Below are 21,736 nucleotides of genomic sequence, written 5' to 3'. Positions count from 1 at the left end.
CTGATGCTCTGAAAGTGATTCCACATATTCATTATGTAAGTAATAGTTCGGTTCTCAGTGAGCAAACACACTATTTGCCCTTTGAAAATGTGCAGTTACAGTAGTTCCATCATTTCAGTGACACGGTCCAAAGTGACACGCAGCATTTCTGTTCAACCCATTCATTGAGGACCGCTGCTCTTTGTACGTGTTGAAAATCCCTCCACGCACTTTACTTTCTTCTTACTTCTACAATATGGACATGTACCTCTGCTTCGGAGCCAAGCAGCTCTGAGCCCAACGCTTCAATGCGGAACGGAAAACGCTCAGTGGGTCGCGGCTCTTCTTCCATGGACACTCGCTCATTGATGTGACACTTTTCTCCAAAGCATCTTGCAGTGATTTACCCCTTTATACAGCTTTGTGATTTTACTGGAGCAATTCAGGGTAAGTCCCTACTCAAGGGTACTATAGCTGGTGGTGGGAGTCAAACCCACAACTTTTGGATCTAAAGCCCACAACTCTCACCACTACACTGCCAGCATTTTTGTCCTCAATCTATGTGTGAAATACAGTCAGGATCTGTTTCTGTGTGTGAGGCACAACCAATAGGAAACATTAAGGCACTTTTGGGACAGGGATGTGTATACTCCTCACAGGCGGCTCTGTTGTGTTTCCATAGTAACAGCGACAGATCACAAAAAAGGGGATTTCCTTAGCAAAAAATGTGTGTCAAAGATGTCGGTAACTTGTATGGTAAGGTGGGGTATTTACTGCACTTTTGCTCCTCGGTTCTGTTAAACATGTGTGTCTTGGCTCCTTGCTGGAGCTCCTTTCACAAAGTGATTAATGGTGAGAAATAATCCAAGGATCAGACATGGTGATCAATATTATTCACTCTCTCACACACACACACACACACACACACACACACACACACACACACACACCCATTCACTGACACACATTCCTTGTGTTCTCTCTACTGGGAACTGGCATCGCCTGTCAGAATGAAGCAGCTCTTTCTTTTCCTTCTGGAACTGTTTTAACACTTCTGTCTGTACTCTTTCTGGGAATAAAGTTCCTGGGCAGCATGGTGGCACAGTGGGTAGCGCTGCTCTCATGGTGCCTGGATGGTGCTGGAGGGCATAGGTTAGATCCCCACTCAGTCTGTTTGGGGTTTGCATGTTCTCTCTGTGTCTGTGTGGGTTTCTGCCGGGTGCTCTGGTTTCCCCCCACAGGCCGAAGGCACGCAGTTCAGGAGGAATGCTCACGCTAAATTGTTCATAGTGTGTGTGTGGCTACCCAGGGTGTACCCCCCCCCCCCCCCCCCCACACACACACACACTTTGCCTTGCGTTCACTGATTGCAGGGTAGGCTCCGGACCCCAGCAACCCTGAGCAGGACAAGCGATTATTGAAAAGGGCTGGATGGGGGGGATGGGCTAGCAAAGTATCGTTGCGGAACTTGTAATTTCTAGTTAATTTACAACAAAAGCACAGTTAATGTTGACTTGCACACAGCTGCACGTAGGAAGAGCCAAGAAGTTTTGCCACCTGGAAAAGTTTTGCCTGAAGCACGAGGTCACACAGAGGCACAGCAGCACAGCAGTGTGTCGGAAGTGAGCAGGTGCTTTCGCTCCTTTTCCAAACGTTCAGGTGCTCCGGTGTTTCCTCACACTTCCTGCCTTTGAGAGAATAGTGGAGAAATGCCGGAAAGCGCAAGGGCCGGCTGGCGTGCGGGACCCTCAGAGTGCCCTGTGGACACAGCAAGAGCCATCGCTGCGCACTGTGTCACAAACTTCTCAGAGACAGACAGACAAATACAGCCTGCTAATTATTATATCAGGGGGGTGCAGCGGTGCAGCGGGTTTGACCGGGTCCTGCTCTCTGGTGGGTCTGGGCTTCGAGTCCCGCTTGGGGTGCCTTGTGATGGACTGGCGTTCCGTCCTGTGTGTGTCTTCTCCTCCCCCAGCCTTACGCCCTGTGTTGCTGGGTTGGGCTCTGGCTCGCTGTGACCTCACTTAGGACAAGCGGCTTCAGACAATGTGTGTGTGTGAGTTATTATATTATTACAGCTTATATATAATTACTTTTTTCTCATTAAAAAAAAACACTTTTTCCCCTAAGCCCATTGACTGGTTGAAAGTGAAACCCAAAGTTCATACATGTGTTCCTTGTTTTGTTCATGAATTGATGTATCGAGTGATTCTGGGTGCACTGTGGTAAAAACACAGTTAAAAGCCTGCTCGAGGTGTGTCTACCACCCTGCACCGAGTCATACTTTGCTGAAACGCCTATGAAAACTGAGTGCTGGGAGCAGAAGCGCGTCGGTACGGAGCCTTCGTTTCCGCCGCCTGCAGTGCAGCACAAATCGACGTGAACCATGAATATGAAACACATGTGAGGGATGTAGTTCAGCCACAGACATTTCATGGCTCCGTCCACTTGTATCTCTGGTTTCCAGCTCAGTTCCTCATCAACAAGTTTCTTCTCTGACCCAAACTTTCTTTGTGTTTTTTTTTTTTTTTTTTTAAAAAAGTTCTTAGGCATCGAAATATAAAAATGGTTTTTAAAAAAGTTGGACATTTGGATCACATCTTAAAGCAAGGTACATACCTTGACTTGATTTACTCGAGTGAAATACCCTGATGTGTAAATGGTGAAACACTGTGGATAAACTAAGCAACATAATAATAATGATGATGATGATAGTAATGATAATAAAATTTTTCAACTCATGAGACGAATAAGAAACGGTCCTGAAAAACCTGCCATCTGACAAACATCATCTCTTCTTTCCATCAGTTTACGCTAGCAGGCGAGGCCTCGTTCCACCTTCCCTCTCGAACCCTGGGCCCACAACGAATGCGAAGGGTGCAGGAAGAAATGAAACACAGAGGCGAACTGTTGTTCTGAAATTCTTTTGTTTTACATTTACATGTATTCATTTAGTAGAAACTTTTCTCCAAAGCGACGTACATCTCAGATAAACTATAGATACTTTGTGGACGGAAAATTGAAAGCAAAGCATTTAGGAACTGTCACGCGAAACATAGGGGCCTGGGACAGCTGGACCCAATTGCAGCGTCGTTCGTGCGGAGACGAGGGATGAGGCGAGTTCTCGGTGTCGGGGACAGGCGAAGGGTCGGTCGATCGGCGCTCAGGGTCAGAGCGAAGATCCGTGGACGAGGTCAGGGGACTTAGCGAAGGGTCGGTTGAATGGCGAATAGGACGGGAACGAGGATCCGTGGACGTGGTCGGGAAACAAAGCGAAGAGTCAAAAACCGGAGGATGTGAACGAAGAGCTAGCGATGCTTGTGAACGAAGTGTCACGGCAAAGGGCGGTTGTCCCTGACGAGATTCCGCAAAGGTCTGGGAGTTGCGGAGTGTCTTTTAAAGAGTAGGTGCTGAACTGGAGTCAGGTGCTGTTGATTGAGTTGTGGGTGTGGACATGACAGGAACATGTATAATATCAGGCTGCGATTTTTTTCAAAACAAACGTGAGGAAGTCACAGTAATGTAGAGATATATACACACACACACACACCCCAAGTTGTGTTTTCCTCCTGTTCCTGGGAGCCTAAACATAACGGCAAGTTTTCGCAGCTCCAACTTTGCATACATAGAGACGCTGTTGTGTCCCAGCGCCGGACGTGGGCGAGAACGTCCGTTCCGGTCACAAGAATAGGCTGCGACGTGTCGGGCCTCATTTGTGCAGCTTCCCAGTCGGGCCAGTTGGGCGAGCAGTTCCGGCGACAGGCTGATGAATAGCGGAACTCGCCATCTATGGGGCTCGCTGTGCCTTTCTCTCCTCTCCTTGCTTTGCTGCTCTGCCTCTGTAACGACAACATGTTTGCCCACCTCTTCCTTTGCCCTGTCAAGTAATATCCGTTTGCGTTTGCACTGGTCCCTCGCGTGTCTCAAGGAACGTCTCCCAAAGTGCACTGGACACGTGGCTGTTGGTAACGGACACACGACCGTACTTTCTGACCGCCCACGTCTTTCTAGCCTGGCTGGGCTGAGTTCACGCCTTCCGCTGACGGTGCGACGGAGGGACTCGGTGGGAACTGGACCCATCGTGCAAATGTGGCACAAAGGCCTCTATGGTTGTGCTTTGAAATCTCATATGGATTCAGGCTTCAATTGCAGTGACCTGATGTTGTTCAGAAGGGACTTACGAAGTGCTGCTTTGAATGCGAACCCTGCACTTTCCGAAATGTCACATTTGTACTGAAACGTCCTTTGCTAATTTCTGAAAGGAAGGATTTGTACACCTGCATTTTAGTTAGTGTGCAAAGCAGTTGATTCCTGTAATGGAACAGACGGGTAAATGCGGAGTAACGCGGCTCTTTTTTTACTTTATTAAATAAGGTAATTGTAGCTGCGGTTGGAGGTGCTGCCGAGTCGATGGTGACCCCACGGACAGCTGTCCCAAACTGCGTTTGCTCTTCAGTCGGACCGCTGACCGTTATTAGAGGTGCACTCATCTCACTGGTGCTCTTATTCTTTGCCTTGACCTTTGACCTTTCCAGGCAGAACATGTTTCTCTGACCTTTTTCTTCGTATGATGTGTTGATATGAAATATGAAAGTGTACCGGCCGGCACTCTGTCTCCTTGCACGTGTGAGTCATCTGTTTCCTTCCATTGTGCTTCGATTTTCTTATTCGTTTATTTAAACTGGACATATCGCCTTCATCTGTAACTTTATTGTTTATTTTGCAGTCATTATTTTTAAAAATGTTTATACATGACCCTTCATGAAAAAACTTGCGTTACCCTTTGGACGCAATAAACAAAACAAAAAAATCTTTAATTTCTACATTTATTTATCATTTAGATTATAAAAAAATTAACATTACTTAATTATTATTTCATTATATTTTATTTCCTCTGTTTCAAAAGTTGAGCTAAAAGTGTAGAATGGAGAATGAGGAAGTCTTTTATATACAGACACCGCTAAAAAAAAGTTCAGCAGACAGGTGTGCAATTTACCAAAACAAAAAACTGATTTGTTGTGTTCACTTCATGGGGGGTGCGGTGGCGCAGCGGGTTTGGCTGGGTCCTGCTCTTCAGCGGGTCTGGGGTTCGAGTCCTGCTTGGGGTGCCTTGTGACGGACTGGCGTCCCATCCTGGGTGCGTCTCCTCCCCCTCCAGCCTTATGCACTGTGTTGCCGGGTTAGGCTCTGGTTTGCCGCGACCCCCGCTTGGGACTAGCGGTTTCAGACAGAGTTCGTGTGTGTGTGTTTTCACTGTATCCGTGTTGTACGATAATATGGCACTGTTTAATTTACGATAGTGATCTTTCTAAATACATAAATCATGTCCATTTTCCAATATTGCATATTTCCCATATGCAGGGTCACCGTGTAATAACTTCCAGTGACGTTGGGCAGTGGGAGTGTAGGGCGAGACTGACGCACTAACTGGTCCACTTCCCTCTCACTCTTGAGAAGCTCTGCATTCTATCGTGTGGGTCGGTGCGGGATCTTGAACGAAGCGATGAAAGGCGTCTTCTCCCAGTCTGAGCAGAGCGAGCCACACACACACTTCTCTCGAGTAGCCTTTGCTGCACTTTTCACTGATAGAGGTCACTCATTTCCTGACTGGAAGAATCCAGGGGGTCGGAAGACTCCAGAGCCTCCGTTATCTCTCAGGGTTATGGTCCCTTATCGTCTCGAGTGCGTGGAGAGACGCCGTAAACCTTCTCTCAAGGGACACCTTACATGTTTGTCCCTGTTCATTGTGCACTGCGTGTACACACACACACACACACTCACACCACTTCATTTTAACACTGACTGTCTCACACCATAAATGGTTCGTACACCCCCCTTGTCAGCATTGTTTGGCAAATGTATTTCAGGACGCGCAGGCCTGAGAAGATCTTAACACTTAGCACTAAACCAGGAACAACTTTATGACAAAATCAAAGTGGTGTTGCAGTGTCCCACAGTGATGTAAAATGAGGTATCCGAACGGGCAGTTTGACAGTTATGGTAAAAATGATAAGTTGGTTTGCTGTGTCTCTGTCTTTCTTCTCTCCACCCAGTTTAGACTTGGACTGGTGGAGCTACAAGAACTACCTGAGCCTGTGGAGGTCGTCAAGGACCTCATTATCCATGGCCTGGAGAAGAGCACCAAGCTGCAGGCCACCAACGAACAGCTCGAGGAGGAGAACGAGATGCTGAGACGGGAACAGACTCGCATCACCTCTGAGTAGGTGCTTGTTTGACTTTTGTCAGCAGAGGAGGTGGAATGATCACACTCTTCCTATTTGTGTCGTTGTACATTATTCTGTGGATCAACTTGTGTGTTTTTTCGTGGCTGAGTGATTCTCAGTCTGTAGTAGTGGACTGGACCAGTGATGCTCAAATCAATCAACCAGTCAATCAACCAATCAATCAGTATGGGTTCCCTAACAATAAATATTAGTGAATTCAGGTTCTCTTGTTTTGCCAACAGGTAATAAACAATATTTCTTTATCTCAATGTCCAAATGCAACACATTTTCACATAATTTGTTGTGAACATGTAAATATATCTAGGACATTCTGTATCTGGGCTGCAAGAACATCAGTAGAGACAGTTGGGATTCAGTGAGTCAGTTCAGTTCAGCTTAGGTTAGGGTTAGGGATCTGTAGGGTTGAGATTAGAGTTCTGTGGGTAGTATGACCTTTTTATTTTGGAATTATTTCACCAATTATAAATACTCCTGGCATGAGTGACTTTTTACATCTGGGCCCAAATATTGGCGCAGTAAATGTGCGGCAGTGCATGGTACAGTGGTTAGTACTGTCTCCTAATACGTGAGGGACCTGGGTTTGAATTCCTCCTCCTGCTATAATACCCTTAAGCAACAAAGTTGCCCTGAATTGCTCCAGAAGAAACAACTGCATGAAAAAGTAAGTAATTGTCAGTAGTTTAGTACAAAAGCAGGGTAAATGGTGAAGTACAGTCACTGCTTCTGGTCATCAACATCAAGTTATATTTTTGTAAGTTACATGCAGACTATGTAATAATTCTAGCCATTACTCATAATGACGTGGCCTCCTCTCGAAAGGCTGTTGACTCCCCAAGAGGCGTGTCCTTCACAGACTGGCGTGCTGGAGTGTGACTGAGTGGTCCACGGTCTACTAGTGGGGTGTCACGCTGCTCCGCTCCTCTGTGCTCTGCTCTGTGTCATTCCTTTCCTCTGCTTAATGCATTCCTTCCTGTCTTACTCCAGATGGACCCCATCCCAAATATCAACAATGACATAATGACCTGCAGCACTTGTCTTAACAAGCAGGACATTTTAAAGAGGTTAACGGTAGCATGGAGGCTTGAGCTCAGAGGTCTACGATGGTGTTTAGTGGGACCCAGACAGTGAGCAGGACCACAGAAATTTGAGGGCGGTGCTGCCTGCCTCACTGTAAGCTCGGCAACGTTGAGCTCATGCTTATTGTGTGTGTAGTCTTTGTGTACGAGGCCTTGATTTTCGGTGACTCACTTCTGTTAACTGCTCATCCTTCTGAGGTTCGCGGCAGTCCGGAGTCGCTAGGCTAGGGCGGTGAAATGTGGATGGGATCCCGGTCCATTGCAGGGTATCCACACACACTTGTATTCTCTCACACAGTCACACACTGCGGGCATCTTAGAGTCACAGTGTTTGGACAGTGCGAGGAAATCAGAGCACCCAGAGGAAACCCACAGAGACACAGGGAGAACATTCGAACTCAACACAGAATGAGCTAAATTCAAACCTGTGCCCAAACAGCCCAGGTGCGGTTCTTGCTGCACCACTTTGCTGCCCTTCATGGTGACTTTTTATAGCATAAAAAAATGAAGAAAATGAAGAAGCTACGTATTGTCGTTATTTTGAGGGGAGAAATCGCTGCTATATATTATGTCATGTCATAAACAGCTCTGCTTCTCTAATAATCAGTAATGCTTTATTTAGTTGTTTTGATATTTTTAAAATACATTGCTTTTTAGAGGTCTAAATTAAAGATGCAAACAAATGTACAACGAATCATTCTACAGCAGGTCAATGTGGTACTGAAGAATGTATAGAACAGAGTGTTTTATTTCATTCCGCTAGTACCTTTTTAATGTGTGATCTATTAAAAAAGCACTGAAATCTCTCCAACACCTGTGTGTTTTAGGCTGGAGAGGTATGTCCAGGGTAAGGAGCTGTTGGAGAGAGACCTCTACAGCCGCTTTGTCCTGGTGCTCAATGAGAAGAAGGCAAAAATGAGGAGGCAGCAGGAGGAAATAAAGCAGCTGCAGGACAAGTTAGAGGAGTTAAGGTATCCCATGTGAATACATTTGGCCCGACAAGAAAAGATTTTCCTCTGTGCTAATAATGACCAAATGAACTGTGTGCTGTTTGTTTTCATGTTGTGTCGTTACTTAGCGATGATACGTGGTGTGTGTTTTGTTCCTTAATGACGACATTTTCACTTTATATGTGGCTGTGCAGTGTCTCAGACGGGGCAAAGAGCACAACAGCGTGGGTGGGGCTGAGGTGGGGCTGCGGTGGGACGCTGGGGTTGCCTTGGCCTTCTTCCATTCCAACTTTTTCAACACTTGATTTCATGAATACAGAAGGTATACTTTTCTGAATGAACTGTTCGTAGGAAACCTAAAGCTGTTGCTTTTTTGAAAACACAATAAAAACACAGAAAGGTGACAACACCATGTGAAATATTGGGAACGACTGCAAGTATGAAAGCAGGATAACGAGTTACAGTGATTCTCAGAAGTCATCAGTCACTGTTGTCCAGCTCCATTGTTTGGAAGAGTACGCAGAGCACCACCGAGTTCTCGTAGCTCAAATCATACATTTATATAACAGAATATGTCATACTGTTCCCACTAATAGAAATAAAACTGAAAGCTCTTAAAAAAATCATTAAAATTTAATCCTCCTGCTTATAAATATATTGACATCGCAAGTGATTATTTTAACTGGAAATCATAATTGTGGGAATGCACTCTGTTGTCAGACAACTAGAACAGGTGACCCAATGACACAGAAAACAGAGAAGAAGAGGGGGGTGGAAACACGAGAACAGTCAGCCACCGGGTATATTTACAGGTACATTTTATTAGCGCCTTACTAAACATCTCTGGATACATCTCTTCCGAGGATCCAGCACAGGTAAAACTGAGACTGTTAAGCCCCCCACCCCCAGCAAAGGAGAAACATGAACCAGAATCCTTCTGCGAGGGGCATTCGGGTCGGGAGCGCGGCCAAGGAATCGGTAGGAGACGTCCTTCTCGGTAGGAGGTGATTCATTCAGGAGTCGCACCCAGGAGCGCAGTTCGTCCTTCGGCAGTGGTACGAGAGAAACGTTCATTCAGCGTTCTCGCACAGTACCACTGTTGCCACATTATTGAGGTAGTTTTCATATTCCGATTCTTCCAGTTATAAATATAGCGCAGCTTTCTGCTCCAGGCCAGCTATTGACTCAGCCTTTGATCTTACTGTCTTCTCCAAGTCAAACCTGGTTGAAGTGAATTTCAGCGCTTTCGTGCCATCAGGTAGATTGGTGAGTTTTGTGTCGAAGTGCAGCGAAGATGGAGAGTTTCTCTAATTTGCCATTGATGTCAACATTGGCAGCATTCAGCTGAGTTTCCAAGGTGCTTCACATCTTATGATGATATCTCCTCCTCCATGCCGCCAGGTCCACCCTGAAGGTGATCTGGTGAGGCCGAAGCCCTCGTCTCTTCTTCTTCGAACTCTTCCAGTCTGTCCATAGTGGACTTGAAAGTTGCAGTCAGTCTTTTCTCAGTGCTCTCTGCATTAGGTCTTTTTGCTTTCTGAGAGCGTGTTGGGGAAACATGAGATAATCCTTGTTCAGACCGAATTCCGAATGAGAAATATTGAAATAGAGACAAACTTTGTAAATTGTGAGTCTGGAGTGGAGACAATTTATGGATCAGTTCTTGAAAAACAGCCATGTGACCAAATTGTCATCGCCGGGTTTGCCTTTCGTTTCTCTCGTTTACTTCTTGTGCAGAGGTGAAACATTGTTCTTGTATCCTAAAACCTGTGTGGCACTGCTCTTTAACCCTTAGAGTAATGTGAGATATCTATGGTATTAAATAGTGAGATGTTATGTACATTGGGTGGCAGCAAGAGCAGTAATGTGTCAGTTTCCTGCAGCCACTTGTGTGCTTTCGACAGCAATCAGTAATAATTAGAGGTAAGAACAGCAAGATAAAGTTCAGTATCTAACAGTAATACTAATGAATATGATTGCTGCTGAACAGCCTATTCTCTCTGGTTCTCCTGGAGGGAGGCAGCACTAGAGAAGAAAAAGGCCCCCCATTGGAGTGCAGGGTCGGCCAGCATCTCGCCCCCCATTGAGGACACCTATGGTGCCAGCACAGATGAGGAAGGGAAGGAGAGCCCCCCTCGGTCCCTGGCTCCTGAGCAGCCCATTTATGGTAAGATAAGGCTCCTTTGTCTCCCAGCCCCCCACCTCCAAACCTCCTGAGGTAATCACCCCCAGATGGCGAGAGTAAATAGCAATAAAAAAAATCTATATCTACATGTAAGGGGGCACACCACAAGAGGGCTAAGCTTGCATTAATCATTTCCTTGTGAGCCTCCCTCTTATTGCTTGACCAAATTACAAACAGCAGTTTACTCTGGGCACTCTGAAGACGGAGCCCTGTACTCCACATCCCTTTGAATAGAGAAATTAGATTCCTCACTGCTGTGCAATCTTTGGGGATCCATAACTGAGTTTACAATTGGCGTCGTGGGGGGAACGCTGGTGTATGTCAGCGGTAAGGTTCTTAAAAATATGAAGGTCGCCGAATGGTTAATTTGGGGCTTATTTGGAACTGGGTTTTTATGGGCGCCCCACCATAATGGGCCATTGTGCTTTATACGAATAACCTTACAAATTACTAAGAATTTGCCCACGGTTAAACCTCATACTGGGCTGAGGACTTCGCTGCTAGCTGCTGAGTGATGCTTCTCTTCAGTTTCTGAGCACCAGATTACGGGCAGTTAGGTGTCTGACGGCCCACTGTAGCCTGCTGTCAAAACTGTCCACTTCTTTGCTTTCTTTGGTAGAAGAGCAGAGGCTGTTGGAGCCTCCTGCACACTCATCCGTTCATCTGTTCTCTGTTGACTTCCCCCCCATGGAGTGAGTACACAGCGACAAACAATGACTGAAAAGTTTGACTGAAAAACAACATTTTTCTCTCATCATTCTTTTGCCTTTTCTTTCTTAGCTTTCATTACAATAGTGTAACACACACACAGTCTGAAACCGCCTGTGCCAAGTGGGGTCACGGTGAACCGGAACCTAACCCGGCAACACAGGGCGTAAAGCTTGAGGAGGAGGGGTCGCACCCAAAGCGGGACGCCAGTCCATCACAAGGAATAGTGTAACACCGTCCCAAAAGTTTTTCACTTGTCTTTTTATCTCTTTCTCTTTCCATCCCTGAACCAGACTCACTTTGTATTCCAGTCCCTTTTCAGTGTTTGCTCCATCAGCACAGTGCTTTCTGGTACTGTGGCTTACTGTAATAAACAAGGGACACAAGCGGTTACAGGACACTTTGGTGAAGGTGTATATGGTCCCCATGTTCATCTCAGTAAAATGTACTGGATGCACACAAGACCAGATGCAGAAGCCAATTTTCAACTTTTGAGAGCAGGAGAGAAAGTGAACCTGTATGACAAGCAAAGGAAGATATACCTGACATGTGCAAGGGACGGGGCCGCACACTGGTCAGGCGGACCAGTCAGGTGGCCTACAAGCTGGCAGTTGGCGTAAGGATGGGTGGAGGTGCCACCGTGAGCTCATGGTGACCTCTGGCTGTTTGGAAAGTGCAACATTCAACAGAATTGTTTTATTAAACATTTTTTGGATTTGTGGGATCCTAATGAATACAGCCATAAAGTATCACCAGGTTGCAGCATGGAACCATCCTGGTGCGTCTCATGGAGTCGCCCTCGATGTCCTGTGCGGAGAAGACAGGGTATGGAGCTGTACAATTGTTGTACACTTTTGCATTCTCTAGTTTTTCACTTAAAAAGTTTCCTAACTTTCAGCTTTGCATCACTTCTTCTTTCTTCTCTTATGAGACCCGGTTTCGAAGTGTTGCACAAGTGTGTCTCTGACATCAGTACATAATTCAGTACGACATAAAAACCTGTTTGGAACGAACTGTTTCCTGCATGTCAAAGCTATAAGAGAACATGTGGCTCTTGGTAGAATTTGGGGATGTACATTGTATCTGCTGGCATGTGCTTTATTGGTACAAGGCAACAATAATGTGCGTCGTGCTTTAAACATAATGAACTTTATTGTTGAAAAGCAGGAGCCATTTGACAGAGTAGAACGGGGTTCATTTGCAGTGATGCCCTTACTAACCCTAACCACTTACCAGTGGCTGGGGCTGCAGACAGTTTAGGCTCAGCAGTTCCTCTGAGCACAAGGCTTTGGACCGTGAGACGAAACCCATGTGAACACAGGCTGAGTGGGGATCGAACCCACGTTCTCTCGCACCACCCAGAGTGCTGGCTGCTGTGAGGCCGCAGTGGTACTCGCTGTGTCGCCGTGGCACCCACAGAAGCTCTTAGCAGCAATAAGGACAATTCCGGTATAGAAGTAGGATTAGACCACCATATTTCTCTGTGTGCTGATGTACCTGAGTAAACCCAAAGTAATAGTGCCTGCTGTTCTGAAGGTAATACCTTCTTATAGTAAACTTGTCACCCAGGTTATAAAATTAATCTTCCCTAATCTTTGGTTGTGCAGCTCAATAGTCCTTCTAATTCTGACAGGTTCTGTCACTTTACTCTGGAAAAGTCTGGTTTCAGATTCCTGGGAATTTTTGTCAGTCCTGACCTTATTCACCTCCTAGAGACTAACTGCTTTTCCCTAATTAAAGTGGATCTCTGTGTGTGGAGCTCTGGGTGTGTTAATACTTTGGGTGTGTGGAGCGTTACCATTTTTCACTATGTACCTTTGCTCTCTGAACTGCTCTGAGAACAAGGCAGTTGGGTTTTGTGCATTTCTTGATAGAAACTATGATGCATCTTTGACGTGATGATACGGTGTGTTTTTTTACACACCAGTTTTACCGTATCAATATGTGCGTTTGACACCAGAGATTAGGACACATTAAACCATCGTTTCACGAGTCACTTATCACCACAGCAGCTCTACAGAGATGGCAGCTGGAACCGTCCTGGAGGGAATTCCCTTACAAGAACTGGCAGCTGCTGTTCGACAAGGTGGCGTCTTTAACAAAAACGATTTCGACCTCGAGTGGGATTTCCTGACAGGCGCAGTAGTACCTTCGTCACAAGGCACGTTTTTGCGCTTAAACAGAATTGATTTATGACCAAAATTCTCGTGTTCTCAATTTACTGCCGACTGTACAGCTGTTTGCAGCTACATATGTGGCTGTTGTCATGACGGCAGGGTTTTGTGTGCCGCACACAGCAGTCGCACTGTCTCAGAACGGGAACTGAAGCGATTATGGCTCTTTGGATCTCTCACCATGAGCATCTTTGCAGCTGTAGAAGAACCTGGCCCCGCATCCGTGGATGACAACCTGCATGACATCACCGATGTAGCTCCGTGTCGCCGGCGTCGGCAGCGGCACCTCCAAGGCCCCTCCGGTGAACTCAAGAAAGAGCATGGAAAGGCTCAAAAGAAAAGGTACAGTGGGAGTCCTTCCCCTTGTTTGTAGCCACATTCATTTTAGACTCTTTTAATTCCTCTGAGAAATTTAGAAGGAGGGAAGAAGAAAAGCACAATCTGCCAGGAGCAAGTTGCTTCAACTAATTTTAATATGTCCACTTTCACTTCCCTCGTCGGTTTACCTTTTCAGACACAATTCAGTCACCGTTTCTTAAGATGACAATTTGATGAGCCAATCGGTTTCTCTCTGTATGCAGCACCACTCTTGCTGCCACCCTTAAAATGTCATGTTGCTCCACTGAAATAAGTCCAGATTTTATCGTACAGTATAAACCAGTGTTCTTCAGCAGGTAACTCCTGCTCAGCCTTTTTTTTTCCATTTTCCCACAAAGGGTTCCCAATTTTAAAAGAGAGTCATCTTAGTTGTGACACCACAGTCACATCGCCAGGAGTCCTGCCACATCACAGCACCTGGGACGTTGAGGCATGGGTTTGAATCCGGCTCGATCTGTGTGGAGTTTGCATAATACCCCCCCTCGGCTGCATGGGTTACCTTTGGGTACTCTGGTTTCCTCCCACAGTCCAAAGACATGCAGTTCAGGTGGACTGATGACTCTAAATTGCCTGTAGTGTGTGTGTGAGGGGGCAGGGGATACCCTGCAATGGATTAGCACCCCTTCCAGGGTGTTTGTCCCTCAGCCTTGTGCCCAGTGGTTCTGTGACAGACTCTGGACCCCTGCAAGCCTGACCAGCACAAGTAGTGAATGAAAGTGGATGGATGGACATCTTGGCTACATGTTTCATTGAGGTAGCGATCAGAGATTAGATGATAGATTCCTTTTCTTTCTGTTCTGAATGTACGAGAAACACTCTCGGATGGACTTGTGGTCTTTCACTTAGTCCTTGGACAGCCTGTCTCACCTGTCCTGTCTCATCTGTCTTTGTTTTCCACATTTTTCAACATTTCATGGTTTGCCTGGAAAATCCCGTTTTGGTGCTTTATAACAGTTGATACCTTTTGATTCTTTTTTTTTGGGGGGGGGGCTGCAAAATATAACTTACGTTGACTGCACTCAGCACTTTGTTCTTTAAAGAAAAACGGGATCATCTTGGGATCGTTTGTCAAGCCGGTACAGTGAAGGAGGCGCAGGAGGAAAACCGTAGGACCACAGAATGAAAACCATGTGCTTCGTCTCTTTGTGACTGTAAGACACAACACGAGCAGTTGTGTAGCCATTTATCAGAATGGTTTCTGAGCACTGTCTCACACTCCTCTGAGAAACACAGAAGTTCATGTGTAGAACTACGTTCCTTATTTACAGCCATTCACGTGCGGTAAATGCTCTGTGTGCCAATATAATGCAGGAGCACAGTGAAGCTGATGAAATCATATGGTCTTAAAATCTTCTCCTGTCATCCAGTAGTGCCTTTTTAAGTGTGTTTGTTGGGAAATTTAATCTCTTGCTTATGTGTAAAATAATGAAATGTTTTTTACTCATAACATCTCTTCTGTCAAGTTTGTGAGAGAGGTTAGTTCTCCTGTTTATTTTTTCTACTGTCACACTTTTAATGTTTCTTAGAATAAATATGCCCGTAGGCACAATAGACATATTTGTTCCATACCATATTCTTAAGCTTTGGTTTTTTGGAACGTCCTGTAGTCCTAGTGCTGAGTGTGTGTGGCACAAGCAGCTTGCAAAGTCTGTGGAGGTGGGTGCAGAGTGGAGGAAGGTGCAACCTTCCTAAGCGTGTGTGTTTGTGTGTTTCTGTGTGTGTGTGTGTGTGTGTGTGTGGTGATGGTGTCCTTCCTCTCCATTCAGGATCCTTGGTGCCTGAACAGTGAAGCGGAACTGTGACCAGTGGTTGCAGTTTTTTTATATTCCAGCAATTATTTGCTCAATTAAGTGTAATCGACTCTCATCTGGACAGACAAAAAGCCTACATACCCTGTGAGTTGGTGGGCAGAGGGCTTGGTGACAATTTACATACAGTAAGTACAGAGCACCACTGCCATGGACTGATGGAGGTGTTGGCAGTTAACTGAATTTCTCAATAACAGGTCCAATTCTCTCATTTTCCCTTTTAATTATTCTTGTTTTTCATGGCAGTTGAGCTCATTTCCACACTGAAGTTACTCAAGCAGACGTTCCCCTTTTGAATCTTTTGAACAAGACCTCCTTTTTGCTCTCTGAAAGGAAATCATGGAGTAATTCAGCTGTTTTGTAATAGGCAGCACCTTGGGTACAAATGGAAACAGAACCTGGTTTCTTGTGAAGCCCCAGGAAGCCTTAAATCACATTCTCTTTTTTTTTTTTTTTTCTGCGTGGAAAAACGGGCCGTATCACCCAGCCTCCTCAGAAGGCTCTTTACTGTGCTATAAAAGCCTCCCAAAAGGTTCAAGTGAAGTGAAGTGAGGGGAGCAGCAAATGTGGGACTTCACACAAATACCCACATGAGTGTACAGTGTGTGACAGCACTTCTGGATGAAGTAAACATGTTAATGTGCCTTTCAGTGTAAATTGTTTCACATTCAGTTGCTTTTACCTTAAGGCCGGTGAAGATGTACATGTAATTTACCCACTTGAAAGATCATTTTACCCTGTACCATTTGGCATATTCAGAATGAACAGTCACACACCTTTCAATCTGTGTTGAACTTTTGCATCGCTGCACAGAAAGTCCCTGCACATCAGCACAGCTTTTTCGTAGAGACGTGTAAGCAAACAATACGGCAGAATCCAGAATGTGGAAAATGTGTTTGGTTCTTCACTGACGACACCAACAGATCTCCGTTGTTGCCTAGAAACATTTTAATGCATTTTAGGACGTTACTTGGATACACTCCTCATGTTTTGGGCCAAAAGGATGGAAGCAATTGTTGAAAGTTAAGTTTGGTCTCATCAGCACTGCCAAGGACCAGCTTCTGTTTTTTGTGTATTTTTCCCTCCCCCTCTGCTGTTTTGTGCCATATTCGGCATCAGCTGGAGTTAAGGCACAATCTTCACTGGGCCTGATTATTGTGGAGTCTTCACTTTTCCTTCGTTTTAACCAAATGCTCCCTCTTTAACTTCTGTTTTTCATCTGCTGCTTCGTTTGAATCTGCTGACTCAGCTACTCTTGGGCTGTAGCCAAGTGGGTATCGTGAGGAATCATAAAATGTCCAATGAGACCACGTTGGGAAAGTGAAAAGTCTCGTCTGAAGACACTCTGAGCCAGTCAGTGCAGCAGCTCAATGTAAATCTATAAAGTCTTAACATAAATAACACTTTGTACGTAGAATCATGTTACAGTACGTGTGTGTTTGTAGGTTTACAGAGTTGCACAATGAGGTTTTTTCGCCATCAGTATGGTTGTTCTCGGCGCCTCTCGTTGACCAGAGTCCTCAATGGCTGGAGCTGCATTTAAACTAACGAGTGATTAGTAGATGTTGTGCCAAGGAATTGTTTATTCTGCTTTTCTTTACAGCTCTGCTATTGTCCCCCGTGAGCAAAACCTCAGTTTACACCAGTTGACATTTTAAAGACTTTATGTACTCTGCCGAAATGTGGTTCGAGAACACCTTTTTGGCACTTTGAAGCAGAACCATAGCTCTTCTGGCACCATGCAGGCATGAAGCAGTGACTGATTTATCGTGAAGCTTGACAGGCATAGAGAACGTCATAGCAAAAGTGAGTGTTTAGTGTAGGTCAATCGAACTAAATGAAGTCGCATATTTGTAGCCTGGTATTTACTCATGAGTGATGTTCAAGGAGTGCACAGTCACAAAGTGATCACATACCAAATAAGATTATATACAAGTATTGCTTGAAAGGTTTCAAAACTGTTGTTTTATGAAGAAGCCAGTTACACTTACTGGGTTTAATATGTTTGATTTTTTTTCTAACTAAGATGTGAACTGTATTTTTAAAAGACTGGGCCGTTGTTAACACACTCATAGTATGCAGGTTCTAGCCGGTTTGGCATAATGTTCAGAGTGGATTATGGACCTGCTCTGTGATGGGGAGAGTTGATCTCTCACTCAGTGGGACTTGTGGGCTCCAAAGCTGAAGCAATGTACATATGTTTCTACTCTTGTATTAGTCACACATTACTTTACATTACATTTGTTTAGTAGTCACATCTCTGCAAACCAGCGCCCCACTCAGAGTAAACAAAAGTGCAGTTAACAACAGCTTTAGATGTGGTCAAATTGTCAAAGCACACCTAGTCTGTCTGATAGCACTGCTTTTCATATTACAAGATGAGCTGCATACAGAGTTATGTATGTGTCTGGAAATACAAATGTGATTGTGACAAATGGTGGGATGCAAATTTATGGAGATGCTCAGAGATCAGTAGAGAAGTGGGTTGGAGATCAGAGGAGATGTGGTTTCAGCATTCAAGAAGAGTCTTGAAACACAACAGAGCCAAAACCGAGAACTTAGGCACTTTCACTTCTGGATCTCTTGTCATTGGGTCCACCAAGCAGCCAGACGTGGAGGTGCATAGTGTTCCTGCTTGATACACACTGCCACAGGAAGCCAGTGGATGGAGATGAGGAATGGAGACACATGGAAATGCTTTGGAAAGTTGAACACAGCTGATGTCACAGCATTCTGAATCAGCAGGAGAAGCTTGAAGGCAGATGCCGGAAGACCATATAGGAGGTACTTACAGAAGTCCGGCTGGGAAATCACCGTGACTTGGATCAGGAGCTCCTCATGTGTTGTGAGATATGGGTGGATTCTGCAAACTTTGTGCCCAAAGTGTCTGTAGGATCAGGTTATGGCTTCATTGCACTGGGAGAAAGAGAGACTTGTGTCCCCTGTTTCTCCAAGGCTCTTGACCACTGAAGCAAATGAAATGGACTACTGTACAAAAGGGTTAGCCCACCCAATAAAATTGTTTAAACCTCTTTATCTTTAGTTGTACCTGCTTGTACAAACATTATGTGACAATAGAATAAACATATTGTACATAAACACTGATATAATGAAAAGTAACAAGGCCTAGAAGAACACAGGTTTGGCTCCCAAACCTCTCCTCAAGGCACCCCAGGCATTCTATGTATTTGCTAAGTTCCACTCCCTGATTGAGAAAACCTCATTGAAATGAATGGGATACTGATCAGACAAATCTGGTAGTTCAAAAGCAAAGCAACTTTGACAGAAATGAAAAAATCAAACAGTTTTGTATCGACAAAGACTACAGCTAGCAAGCAGTAGCACACCACACTGCATTTTTAAGATGTGCTGTTCAAGCTGTTGTGAAGAAAATTGAAGAAACCGGCCAAGTTGAAGACAGAAAACTCACTTGATCCCCATAAAGCAGTAGGCATCTGATGAACAGTATTTAAATGTCACTTCCTTAAGGGACAGAAATCCATCCAGTGAAGTTCTTGTTCTGCTTCCGGCACTGGAAAAATCATCTGGCACCAAAGAACATACTTTGACCATGTAAAGCTGCTATTCATTCTAATGTAACATGTTGCACTACTTTTCCTTGCAATGTTGGATATCATTTAGAGTACTTTTAGGGTGAATTTAGGATGAACTGAAGTTTTTCTCACAACTATTTGAAGGGTTTTCTATAAAAAATATAATAATTGGTGGACATCAGCAGTAATTTTTGCACAATTTCATAAAAAAAACTTCTCTGAATAATGAAACCAGTAAGTATGAAACTATGCCTTTACCAACTTCTTAGAGTAAAAGAGTTGTTCAACTAATACTTTACTACTTATTTTTGCTTCCTTCCTCACATGTTCAGCAACTGGTTTGTCAGTTAAATAAAAAACTGCTCTGCTCATCAGAGAATCCAGATTTCTCTGATAAATCTTGGCCATTCAGCACAACTTGTTTGATGCTCTTGGGAAATATGTAGAATTCACGTTCAGAGTCGTCACTCTTCTCTTAGTCACTCTCCCAAGATGAAAGTAACTGTGGAAAATGTTGTAATATGAGGAACTGCAGAAACGTTGGAAATTACTAGAAATCGGTCTTGCCCAGTCCAGAGTGACGCACTGATTTCTTTTTTTGTCTTTTAAATTTTTTTTTTTTTTTTTATAATAGTAAAAACACTTCTCGTCCTGTAAGTGTGGTGTCCAACATTCAGTGGGGCAAGACAACCAGCATAGAGTGTTTCTCAGTTTGCTCCTTCTGGTCTCTATTCACTAAACATTCACTTGGCCTACAATTATATGTAATTGTAATACCTGTAAATATTTATAAATAGCTTCCAGATGGCAGAAACAGTCGACTGACATAGGATCAGACCTTTTTAATATCACTTATTACAAAACATCACCTGCCTTCTGTAAGGGAACACTTGAATCCATTAGTCTGAAGACAGTTATTGTCCTCCCAAAATTGACCTCACGTCCAACCACATCCCAAACACTCCTACATACTGTACCTCCATACAAAGATGATGCTCATTCCTTATATCTTTACCCGTCTGGAAGCAGGGCAGCAAGTGCCATCGTGGTTGTAGCTGTTTAATCGTGCTTGTGCAGCTCAAGAACGCAAGTTACCCCACATTGTTCCAGTAAACATCACCCAGGTGTGTGAAGGATCAGTAAATCAATGAGTTCCTTGATATTGTCAGTTGCTTTGGAGAAGACCATTTGCTGAATAACTGTAAGTTTTAAGTAGCCTCATATACAACATGTCTCTTAGACTAAATGTTTGCTGGAAGTGATTGTGGAAGAGGTTAAACTGGATTCACTAGGAAGGCCTTGCTCCAGAAGCAATGACTTCTTTTGTATTTGTTTATTCAGAAAAAGGGATTGTGAAAACTAGATAATTCACTTTTTGGGACATTTGTATGAATAAAGTGTATGCGGACATTCAGTGAAATGTTTTGCTGGTTGGACATGAAGACAAGCTGTTTGCTGAGAAGTTCAACAAGAGGGCCCTTCCTCCTATGTGTCCCTCTGGGGGCTCAGGCATCTGGGTTTACTGCTGGCCTTCACTCGGCGCCTACATTCAGCTCGCTTTGACAGGAACATTGAGTCAAACCACCGACTCCAGTGCGCTGGGTGTCTGATTGCCTTCCTAAGTGCCAAATTACTGCTTTATTGGACCTCCAGGCATGCTGTTTACACAAGAAATATGGAGGGCTAATGTGGAGCAGGTGATTCCCTTTCTTTAGTGAATTACGCTGACCTTACCTGCCCCATGACACAGACCATCAAGTGAAAGAAGAACCCCCTACAGAGCAACGGTGGAACCAGCAGCAGTAAAGCAGTGCCGTGTGAACCCAGGTTCTGGTCTCTGCTCTTACTGGTCCTCTTGAGTGTCATTCTGCAGACCTGCAATGAGAAGGATTCACTTTGTACTAACCTCTTACACTTTTGACTTCCATTCCTCAACACTTGCATTGCTGGTGGACACCAGTGGGGGAGGGAAGCCGTCAAGCTGAAGAAGGAGGTCTTTAGGGCCTGGTTGGCTCTGTGGATTCCTGACTCAGCAGATAGGTACCAGCAGACGAAAAAGGCAGCAGCGGCTGCAGTTGCAGAAGCAAAATCCGGGGCATGGGAGGAGTTTGGAGAGGCTACGGAAAATGACTATCGGTTGGCCTCAAAGAGGTTCTGGAGAACTATCTGGTGGCTCAGGAGGGGTCGGAGGAGCTTCGCTCAAGCTGTGCTCAGCAAAAGTGGAGAAACTTTGACCTCAAAGGAGAACATTGTTGGGAGATGGAAGGAGCACTTTAAGGAACTCTTAAACCCAAGAGATATGCCTCCTTACAGAAGTCAGGGCCAGAGGCTGTCAGAGTCCATTTCCCTGGTGGAAGTCACTGAGATAGTTGGAAAGCTCCACAGTGGCAAAGCACCGGGGATGGATGAGATTCACCCAGAACTGCTTAAGGCCCTGGCTGTTGTAGGGCTGTCATGGCTGACACGTCTCTGCAAAGGTTCATGGACCTTGGGGATAGTGCCTTTGGATTGGTAAACTGGGCTGGTGGTCCCTATCTTTAAGAAAGGCGACTGGAGAGTGTGTGCCAAACTATTGGGTTATTACACTTCTCAGCCTCCCTGGAAAAGCCTATGCCGGGGTGCTGGAAAGGAGGCTCTGGCCGACAGTTGAACCTCGGATTGAAGAGGGACAGTGCGGAT

The 21,736-nt window shown here is 44.9% G+C and overlaps 1 protein-coding gene across 6 annotated transcripts in view; it reads left to right on the top strand.

Annotated features, from left to right (window-relative positions):
* The window catches only part of xrcc4 (X-ray repair complementing defective repair in Chinese hamster cells 4), a 45,328-nt gene that overhangs the window by 14,544 nt on the left and 9,048 nt on the right, over positions 1-21,736 (top strand). For 5 of the 6 annotated variants that reach the window (XM_018745059.2, XM_018745060.2, XM_018745061.2 and 2 more), the window contains 4 exons: positions 6,033-6,199; positions 8,128-8,271; positions 10,266-10,417; positions 13,515-13,659. In XM_018745059.2, the coding sequence (XP_018600575.1) occupies positions 6,033-6,199; positions 8,128-8,271; positions 10,266-10,417; positions 13,515-13,659 (608 nt within the window). The remainder of the gene's footprint in view (positions 1-6,032; positions 6,200-8,127; positions 8,272-10,265; positions 10,418-13,514; positions 13,660-21,736) is intronic. The other variant, XM_018745062.2, reaches the window with a different exon arrangement.

Source organism: Scleropages formosus, chromosome 6 (assembly GCF_900964775.1).
Source record: "Scleropages formosus chromosome 6, fSclFor1.1, whole genome shotgun sequence".
NCBI classification, from domain to species: Eukaryota; Metazoa; Chordata; class Actinopteri; order Osteoglossiformes; family Osteoglossidae; genus Scleropages; species Scleropages formosus.
Note: the sequence above shows the minus strand (reverse complement) of the source record. Positions and strands in the feature narration are given on the sequence as shown.